The sequence below is a fragment of the Lissotriton helveticus genome, chromosome 7, assembly GCF_964261635.1.
Source record: "Lissotriton helveticus chromosome 7, aLisHel1.1, whole genome shotgun sequence".
Lineage (NCBI taxonomy): Eukaryota > Metazoa > Chordata > Amphibia > Caudata > Salamandridae > Lissotriton > Lissotriton helveticus.
In genome coordinates, this window is record NC_136068.1 from 332,227,539 (window position 1) to 332,238,899 (window position 11,361).

General features: G+C 39.4%; 1 protein-coding gene across 8 annotated transcripts in view; it reads right to left on the reverse strand.

Annotated features, from left to right (window-relative positions):
• ARHGAP40 (Rho GTPase activating protein 40) overlaps positions 1-11,361 on the reverse strand; it is a 447,044-nt gene that overhangs the window by 14,680 nt on the left and 421,003 nt on the right. For 7 of the 8 annotated variants that reach the window (XM_078652147.1, XM_078652146.1, XM_078652148.1 and 4 more), the window contains 2 exons: positions 3,322-3,351; positions 3,029-3,078 (listed from right to left, as the gene is read on the reverse strand). In XM_078652147.1, coding sequence (XP_078508273.1) covers positions 3,029-3,078; positions 3,322-3,351 — 80 coding nt within the window. The remainder of the gene's footprint in view (positions 1-3,028; positions 3,079-3,321; positions 3,352-11,361) is intronic. The other variant, XM_078652143.1, reaches the window with a different exon arrangement.

Consider the following 11,361-nt stretch of genomic DNA (forward strand, 5'->3'; position numbering starts at 1 on the left):
CGAATCCGGCACCTTCCCAGATGACTGGAAATGTGCAGAAGTGAAGCCCCTCCTCAAGAAACCCTCTGCAGACCCAACGGACCTGGAGAACTACCGACCTATCTATCTCCTTCCCTTTGCAGCCAAAGTCACAGAGAAGATGGTCAACTCCCAGCTGACAAACTTCATCAAAGAGAACTGCATCCTCGACTCCTCCCAATCCGGATTCTGCAGCAACCACAGCACCGAGACAGACCTCCTTCCCACCACAGACGACATCCACACACCCCTCGACCAAGGTCACACCACATCTCTCATCCTACTCGACCTCTCCGCAGCTTTCGACACAGTCTGCCACAGCACCCTCGCAGCTAGACTCCACAACGCAGGGATACAGGGAACCGCCCTCAACTGGCTCTGCTCCTTCCTCTCTGGCAGAACCCAAAGGATGAGGCTCCCACCTTTCCTCTATGAACCCACAAAGATCAACTGCGGAGTACCACAAGGATCATCGCTCAGTCCCACGCTCTTCAACATCTACATGGCCCCGCTCACCACCATGGAGTTAGCATTGTATCCTACGCCGACGACACCCAGCGAAGGACCCCAAAACCACAAGCCTCAGCTTCCAACAAGGAATGAAGGACATCACAGCTTGGATGAGCAGCAGTTGTCTGAAATTCAACTCAGAGAAGACAGACGTCCTAATCCCCTGACCCTCCTCCACAGCGAGGGACAACTCCTGGTGGCCCTCCACACCCAGCACCCCTCCTACCCCCACAGACCACACCCATAACTTCAGCATCATACTAGACTCCTCCCTCACTATGACCCGGCAGATCAACGTCGTCGCCTCCACCTGCTTTAACACCCTCCGCATTCTCTGCAAGACCTTCAAGTGGATCCTCCCGAAGCCAGAAAGGCCGTCACCCAAGCACTCATTACTAGCAGACTTGACTACGGAAACACCCTCTGTGCTAGAATCAACAAACCCCTGCGACGCAAACTCCAGACCATCCTGAACTCCGTGGCCGGACTCTTCCTCGGAAGCCCACAACATGAGCACATCACCCAACACCTGCCAGACCTCCATTGGCTCTCCGATCGAGAAGAGAGTAACCTTGAAGCTACTCACCCATGCCTACAAATCCCTCCGCATCAGCGGACCCTATTACCTAAACAAACGAATCTCTTGCCATGCACCCACAAGGAACCACTGCTCCACCGACCTCGCCCTGGCAGAAACCCCACGTATCCGCAGAATCAGAGCGCGTGGAAGAGCCTTCTCCTACATCGCAGCTTAAGCCTGGAACAAGCTTCCAGTCAGCATCAGACGCTCCCCTACTCTGCACACCTTCATGAAGAGCTTCAAGACCTGGCTCTTCGGTAGATCTGGAGCTGCATACCCCCTCACCCCCCAGTGCCTTTAGACCCTTACGGGTGAGTAGCGCGCTTCAAACCTCCTGATTGATTGATTGCTAAATAATTGAACACTTATAGATGTATGAAAACTATTCAAAATGAAGAATGCCTTCTATGAGTTTTTTTCCTTTCCTCGGTTTTGTTACTCTACCATTTTTCAACTACAAACCCCTTACTGTCCTCTGCCGTGCCTACCCTAGCGACTGGATCCAAAAATGCGTCATGGACTTGGAAGGACACTTCTTAGTGGGAAACATGGCATGGTCTCCCCAAACGGCAACACAAAACATTGGTGTTTCCATTTGGACTAGTACTGTTAACAAGTTGCAAGCCCTATACATGTCCATGGTGGACTTGCTCTGTACCTGGGGCAAGTGAACCTACGACTATAATAAACCCTGAAATAAAACAGGCCCACAAATTGCCCGGAATAAGGCCATAGTGACAAGTTTCAGTTTTTACTGATTTTTAAAGATACATTTACAGAAAAATCAATCGATCTCCATTGCAGTATTTATTTATAAAAATAGAGGAAAGGGCAATTAGGATTTATCAGGAGTACATTCCCTGCTGCCAACTAGACTAACAAATAACCAGAATGACAGCATGGACGTTTAAAAAAGATACAATGTACTAATGTACTAACAAGCTAAAGATATCCACATTTGCTGCTACTACGTTGCGGTAGTTTTCGAATGAGTGCATGTTGGCACTATATGGCCAATTACAGAACTAAAAGCCAACGTGCACGAAGCCCAAGTGTATATTTACTGTATTGAGTACATGTGGCAATAGACTAGTTGCAACTTTTTTTTCACAGAATGTAAATTAAATAAGGATAAAGACCAACAAGCATTTGAAATGCAATAGGTCTCACATTTGCGAGAGTTTAAGCTATAGGCATTGTAAATGACAATGCCTTTTATTTATCTGTTTCGGTAATTAACACACAAATAAAAGGCAGTGTCATTTACAATGCCAATAGCTCAAACTCTTATAAATGCGAGACCTATTTATTTCAAAGAAGCAGCCGCCATTGTCCCAGGCTGCTTGGAAAATGAACGGGCGCATGGCGCACCAAATGTTGCAGGACAGCATGTTGTGCCTGCAGTAGGAGAAACTCATTACAGAAAATAGTGCTTGCTGACTAAATAAGACATACAGTGTAACATCAGAAGTAAAAGGGCCAATCCTCTTGGGACTTTACAATTGAAGATAAGGCGGTACTAAGGAGGAACTAACAAGTCTGTTAAAGAATCAGAAGCCAGCATTTACAAAGGATGATGGCACAAGCCAATGAAAAACATGGGCGTAGAGTGGGTGGACCTTCAACTCCATACTCGAATACAGGATGCCTCACAGAGCAGCGCATGCGATGCCCAGGCCTGACCTATTAAAATGTGCAAAAAATAAATATGAATGAAAATAGACTGAATTGTCAACAACAAAAAATACCCTAAAATGTAAAGCGCTATTTACAATCATCTAGAACGGTGAACAAAACACACTAAAATATTAACTTTATCCTCATGTAAGAAAATACCATGTAGAGCTTTGTTCATTTTTAAGAGCAAACACACAAACACAGTGCACCCTTTTCTCGGTTATTAACATTTAGTCTACTTACTTATATTTCCACCAACTTCATACAGGAGAAGATTAGAAGAATCAATGGAGCTAGGAGAAAATTAGAAAAAATAGTCATTAGACATTCAGCAAATTACTTGTAGCAAGTGGGGGTGATTACAATGGGGGAGAAGGATCAGATGTGGGCAGAAAAAAGGATGAGTGGTGGAGAGAGTGAAGAGTACATAGAGATTAATGCATTGAAAGAAAGCAATGATTGAACGGAATGTAAGAATAGAGTTAACAGAGACTTGTGTCAAGATACATGCAAAAAAAGAAAGGAGATCAACTCACATTTTGGAGTAGGTTGCTAGTGACAGAGACCTGCATGAGTGTAGAGTTGAGACAGGTATGTAAATCAAACCAGAAACAAAAAGTATTAGGAAAATGACAGACCAATAGAGGGTGCATGCTGAAAGAAATCCAAATTGGAAGAAACTAATAAAGAAGAGAATTGCATGGAAACAAAGAATATTCTGATCTGGCCTAAAATTATCAATTTCTACACATTACTTTAGCACAAAAAATCAGTCAACTACATTGCTCCTGAACACACAAGCATTGTGACCACATATCACTGCCAGGGGCAAAGATATGGCACATTGAATTCTCTTTCTCTGCACTAATTACAGTCAATGGAACTTGGGCCTTTGACAAATAGAGACAGGGTCTTTGTGTATGTGTCACTCATTTTCTGGAACAGGTGAACCGTCCAGTCAACAATAATGGTGTCTGCAGTGTACCCATTAGGCCTAAAACAATAATGTGGTATAGTGCCCTCTCAAGCAGTCAAGGGTTAATAAGATCGTGGCCCTTGCTAGTGTAGCTAAAACTCAGGATTACCTGCTGAGAATCACCATATGTGCAGAACATGTAGCTGAAAGATGCTGTGGGGACACCCCGACTCTCACGCATGCCTAAAGAAATGTCAATTTAAGACCTGGGAATGTCTTCCAGAGTACCAGGCATCCTCCGACTCTCTGGTACCAGGCCTCCAGTGCTTTCGCAACTAATCACTTGGAGGGCTCGATGGCAATAACATCAAATTCCTCCTTGACTGAAGGCTGCTGCCGAGCACCTAAACAATATCTGATATCAGAAGCGGAGCCAAAATCTCCACAATACTTCTTCAACAATCCTCTTCCCACAGCAAAAAGGGTTACAGACACTTAAGAGTTTAGAATTCCAGCATTTTATTGGTGTGCTACCAGGACGCATTTCGGCTGCCCTGGAGCCCTGATCACACAGAGAGCACAAAGAGGCGCCATCTTTGCTACATGTATATAAAATACAAACACATGTTATCAACCTAAACTGAGTTTTATAGCTCTTTTTTTCTTCTTCTAAACAGCACTTGTTCACTTGTACCCAATCCTACTTTTTTTTACTCACTTCCTATATACACCCATGGGAATACCCCCTTACCTGAAGTCTTTCAGACAATTTTACTAGTGTTCTGTTTCCTGTTGTCCATTACAATTTATATTCAGCACTTTTATATTGAAACAAATTGGCACAATAGGACTATGTTAAAAGGTATGTAAGAACATGCCTTTTTAAGGATTATTTAATAATTATGGAAGGTTTTTTAATTTGGCCAAAATGAAGGAGCTTCAGGAATTGGGATATGAGATATTGGGTTTGTCAAATGTACTAACTGAAGAAGAGGTGATTACGAATCTAGGCCTTACGAATCTAGGCCTTGATGTATACTGAGATGTTCCAAATGACTTTAAACACTGTTCCCAATTTATGCCAAAAATACCTAAGGATGCTCTTGATGTATTTAATGAACTAGTAACTCAGCAGCTGAAAAATATGCATGTACAAATAGGAAAAAAAAACAATAAAATGACAATGGTAAATAAAGAGAATAAAATTGATGAATAAACTTTGAAATACAACAGAATGCATTATTAGAAACTCAGATAAGGGTTGTAATCTTGCCCATTGGCCAATGAATAAGTATTTGGAAGAGGCATATAAACACCTTAATTAAAAATGCTATGTATTGTATAAAATAATGAAATATTAGACTTGTGTAATCAAGGTCTTTTAAGTATGGAGGTACATCTGTTTTTGCACATACAGCACACGTAGGCACTTGCTTTTCATTTATTTCTAAAGATTGATAAAGATAAAGTCAATCCACCAGGTCGCCCAATAGTTTCTGGGTTTGGGGGTGTGTTTGAGAATACTTCGTAGTATGTGGATCATTTTTTTAAAGAGATTTTGTTAAAAGCCTACCATCCTATATACAAGGTACAGGAAATTGCCTAAAAAATCTTTGATATCCGCTGGAATAGCGAGTGCTTGAGATTCGTGTCTATCAGATGCCTACTATGTTTTCCATTAGGACAGTTTTCCCCGTCAGAACCTGCTAATCTTGGTTTTCTTTTGCAAGTATTAGGTTCCCCTTACCAGACAATTCTAATAGCCCCTCTTGCGGAAATAGAAATTTAGCAAATGCAGAGTGGTCTTAACAGCTTTGGAACAGCTGGAATGCTCTTATATTTGTAAAGGAGTCTGGAGTTTCTTAAGAAAGTGCACTTTATTTGCATAATTGTCTGCTGTTTAAAGTCTTGATACTTGCCTTGCCTCTGTGTATTTTATAACATATTGCGAGCCCGTCTTTCATGCTTATATGAAGCCCTTCTTTCATTTATGCCACGTGTTATGGTATACCTAGGTGGCTTTTTTCCTGTGCGCCTATTTTAATCACCTGCTAGGTTTATTTATTCTTCTTTTTATTCTCCTCTACACAGGAATATTATGAAATTTGTGTATCTTGATTTTAACAATTTACATTTGAGGTTTTTTTTCTTATTCTTGCAACTCATGGTTTTATTGTTCTTATTTATTGTGCTTTTATATTGTACACTTTCATGATCTTCTATTGTAAGATCAAATAAAGAACTTTGATTGGAGTACTGGCTACTGACCATAGTAGTAGTAACACTATATACGAGTATTCAACATGAAGATGGGTTAGGAGGAGTCTAACATTATTTAAGCTCTATGTCACTGAAATTTGTGTAAACACACCCAAATATTGCTCATCATGACTCAAAGATGTTTGGAGAACAACTGTTTCTTTTGAATAATGAGCTTTTCAGATAGATCAGGTGTGCAGCGATGGGCACCTGCTTCCTACCCAGCTATGATAATTTGCATACTTGCTGGTTGGAGGAGCATGTGATCCAGAACCGATATCAGACTTAATAGATGGAATGTATGGTATTTTTGAGCAGATTTATTGATTATCTTTGTGATTTGGAAGAGGTCAACGGAGAGAGTGAGGTCATTTGTAGAAAAAATCAATAATAATGCACTAAATCTACAATTTACATGTACAATCAGTGATAAAGAAGTTAATTTCTCAGATTTAACTGTATATGTTAAAAACAACATATTGGAGACTTTGTTATTTAGGAAGGGAACAGCTGAAAATGCACTACTATATACAGCTAGTTTCCATCCCTAAAATCTAATAGGAGGGGAAAGCCTTTGGACTAGGGGTGGGCGTAGTTCGCGAAGTAGCGCTACGCGAAGTGCACTTCGCACTACGCGAACTTCACGTAGCACTACGCGAGCTGCGTAGTAGCATGTTCGCACTGTGCAAGATGCGTTTTCAATGATTGCACAGTGCGGACAAGCATCCGGCACTGTGCAAGCATTGAAAACGGCATCTTGCACAGTGCGAGCTGTAGTTTTCTGCTGCTCGAGTAGATTATTACTCGAGCGGCAGCTTTCTCAACGCGAACAGGTAGTTTCTCATTGAGAGCGGTCGCGAGCATGCGCAACCACTCACAATGAGAAACCTGACCTCCTCGCGTTGAGAATCTCTCACCGGGATGTCATTTTGCTTGCTCGCGGTCGCGAACATGACGTTCAGGACCGCGAACAAGCAAAAAATGACCGCTGCACTACGCTACGCTGCACTCCACATGTTCGCACTGTGCTACGTGCAGCTCGCGTAGTGCGAAGTTGCGAAAACTTCGCAAACTCCGCGAGCGTAGCGTAGTGCTTCGCCCACCCCTACTTTGGACAAGAAGAAATTGTAGTTAGCAGCAGGAACCAGATAGAGCACTAGTAGAATTGTCTGAAATATTTACGGAAACGGGGCATTCCCATAAGTCTTTGGAAGGAGAAAGTAAAAAAGTGAGACTGAGTACAAAAGAGCAAGTGAAAATTAGAAGAAGAAAAGAAGCAATAAAACCCAGTGTAGGTTGATAGCAACATTCAGTAAGCAAGAAGGAGTGATATGCAAAATACTACAAAAATATTGCTACTTAATAAAAAATGACCCAATAATTGGTGAATTACTGCCTATCAAGCTAGGATTGACTTTTAGGAGCGCAAAGTCAATGAGGGATGCTTTAGTAAAGAGCACTCCAGAATGTGTGAGAAAAGAAAACTTAAGAAATTAAGGGCTTCAAAAAATACAGTAAGTGCAAGGTTTGCCAATATAAGGTCAGTACCACCTCTTAATACCAAAAAGAAAATACAAGGACATCACCACTGCAAGAGTAAATATGCAGTCTACATTCTAAAACGCCACAGCAAACTTATGCATGTTGGTAGTACGATCTTACTAGGACATAAAGTACTTTTGCAGCATAAAAGGGGAATCAAGAATAAACATAGGAATTATGCGGTAGCCCACCATTTTCAAGAAGAGCATAAGAGTAATGATAAGGATTTTACCTTTTTTTTGCTTGATTCGGTAACTAGGAATAATAGAGGAGGCGATGAAGACAAAATTCTGAGACAACAGGAGTCCCGATATATCAATGAACTAAATACAAAAACTAATTGGGGATTAAATGTGGAGGAGGATCTTTTCACACACCTCTAATTGACTGGTTGTTTGCTTTAACCAGTGAGGGGTACAAAAAAACGTTTTTACAAGTAAAGGTTTTACATTGTTTTAATTCTTTTGGGCGCTTTGGTTTTTAGCACGTAGGCACTTTAGGTTTGGGAGAATGGATGTGTAACAACAGGAAAGGATTAATCTTTTAGATCTCATTAGGTTAAAAATATGCTTAATGCTATTTAAATATAAGAAATTGAAAAAAGGGATAAGGGTTGCACACTGGGGCTTAACTACACTGTATTTATTACTTTAATACATTTTACATTATACAACTTCGTTGAAAATGGTGGCCCACTTGGGCTTAGTTGCACTATATTCAGCACTTTATTATTGAAACAAATTTAACTATGTTAGAAAACATATAGGAACATGCCTTTTTAAGGACTATTTAATAAGTAATTAATGGAAGGTGTTTTAATTTGATAAATATTGTGATATGTAAAAGAAATCCGTCAGAAAGTAATTTCGGTATAGAAAGCTGATAAGTTTATCGTATGGTATAAGAAATGAGATCATTTTTTATAGAATAAGTGGTTGTTGGGCCCGAAAAGTTATTGCACCAATGTTCAGTATAATTATGTTATGTAAACTATGAGTAATAGTATAAGCACTTTTTGAAGTATGCTGTCTATGCTCATTACAATGTAATGCATGTACATTTATTTTATATACAAGCAGCAAACATATCGCCTCTCTATGTGCTAAATGCTGTAGGGCAGCAGAAAAGCATCATGGTAGCACTTGAATACATTGCTAGTATTCCAAACTTCAATCATTGAGTCTGCATTCCGTTAAAAGCACGTGGTCAATTCAAAAAGTTGTACAAGACTGTTGCGCATGAGCAAGGCTTTACGGAGAGGCTGAAACGCATTAGGATAGAGTGTCCTGCCAGCATATCTAATCTGTCAATAACACATTGGAAATACATTCAAATGGGGAGTTGGCGTGTTTCTTATGGAAGTGTGTATTTGAAATATTTATATATATTGCATGGGGAAAACACGTTTTGGGACCCCCCCCTTTTTTCCCCGGCCCCTGCTTCATGAATCACCCCCAAACTTTCAGGGAGGGACCGGAGCGGGCCATCTTCTTGGAGAATTTCGCGAAGAATCATCGACCGGCGCCAAAGTTATTCCAAATAGAATGTTGTGGATTTCCTATGGAAACTAGGTCCTAACTATATCTACCTAATATATATATATATATATATATATATATATATATATATATATATATATATATATATATCAAATCACAAGTATCCACTCCGTCCACTTCCACCAGAAACCTCGGCGGCGAAGAAGGAGAAGCGAACCACTTCTTTTAGGCAAGATGTTTTATTATAACCTTTTCAGCAACAGCATTCGACAGATAACGCGTTTCGGGCTCAGGCGCCCTTGATCACATAAAGGCTGTGAGCGAATGAAGCCATTTTTAAATAATATGCCCTTCCCATACAGGTCACATGTTTAGCAAGTTGGTCATAAACATAGCAAACAGACTGCATGACTTAAACAAAACAGTCGATGGAATATTGCCCATGTATTCGATTCATTATGCCATCAAGACTAATTTATCATGACCTACAATAGCATTTCCGACTATATAATTCAATAGAACGGAAAATTAATTAATTTAAAACTAGCGTCATGAAAACATTTCATTGAAACCACATTCTAATTTCAAAAAAACAGTCCAATTGGCAAATTTAGAATTCCTGGATAAATCCATATATACATGTAAAGTGCAATAGTGCAATTTTAACATAACTGCATGAATGCATGTAATTACTCGCTAATTCGTGATTCTGCTAAGAATAGGGAATGTGCAAAACAATTGCAGAGCATAGCAGAAATATTTATAATTTTTATAGTTCTTTTTAAATATAATTTTTTCCCTTTCTGGCAAAAAATGCCAAGTACCATGTGCAAAAAATGTGTTATTACGTGCAAAGATAAAATGAGTGTAAGAACAAATTTTATCTTAACAACCCAACCAAGGCTAGGACATAACATCTATAGAAGATGTATAGCAGAATGACAACAGATAATTTAATGAGAGACAGTTCTTGTGATATACCCCCATATTTGAGGAGATTACTTCTCTCATACAAATGATGCCTTACATCTAATCAAAGTGTCTCAGCCAAAGTGTGAATAAGTGAGATTAGGAATTGGCAGTCCTTATACATCATATATCGGAATCTACCCAATATTCCCATCCATAACTCAAAGTAACAATATGTACATGATAAACGAATAATATATAGGGTTATCTGCATCAAGACCAACGGCACATTCTGGAATATGGTATACATTCCATGCAATTCAAAAAAACAAGCAGAATACATGTATTACAAGCACGTGTACATATCTTCGGTGTTATTCAGACCGTTGGGGCATTTGCTATCAAAGTTAAGGATAAATTTGGTTTCTAACCTTCTCAGCAAGGCCTCTCTATTTCCTCCTCTGCGTGGTTTAGGGACGGAAGATACCACATAGTACTTTAGACAAGATAAGTTGTTTCCATGTACCTGTTTAAAGTGGCGTGCCACTGGATAATTGGGATCACTATGTAAGATGGCACGTAGGTGTTGAAGAATTCTCTCGTGAACCTGCAGCTTTGTACTACCAATGTAGTTAAGCCCACAGGTACAAGAGAGAACGTAAACTGCGTATTCAGTTTTACAATTGAAATTCCCAACTATCTTATGTGGTATGGGACTGAATGGAGTATGGTATTCTGTTGTATTGATTCCAAACTTACACGCACGACATGTGGAGCATTTATAGAATCCATCTTTAGGTTTCAACCAGTTTGGTTTACTCTTTATTTCAGGACTCGTGAGATCTAACACTGCTCCCATGTTTCTAGCTCTACTAAAGGTGATAGTAGGATTGGATGGCAAACTCATTCTAAGCACAGGGTCAGTGAGAACTATTGCCCGAGGGACATTGAATCTAACATACGCCCATAGGAGGTTGGGTCTTGGTGCAAATAAAACCGGACATACATATATACACACACCCATATATACACACACACAGGCACATATATACACACACACATATATATACACACACATATATATATACATATACACACACATATATATATACATATACACACACATATATATATACATATACACACACATATATATATACATATACACACACATATATATATACATATACACACACATATATATATACATATACACACACATATATATATATATATATATATATATATATATATATACACACACACACACACACATATACACACATATATATACATATATATACACACACACACACACACACATATATATATACACACATATATATATATACACACATATATATATATACACACACACATATATACATACACACATATATACATACACACACATATATATACACACATACACACACATATATATACATACA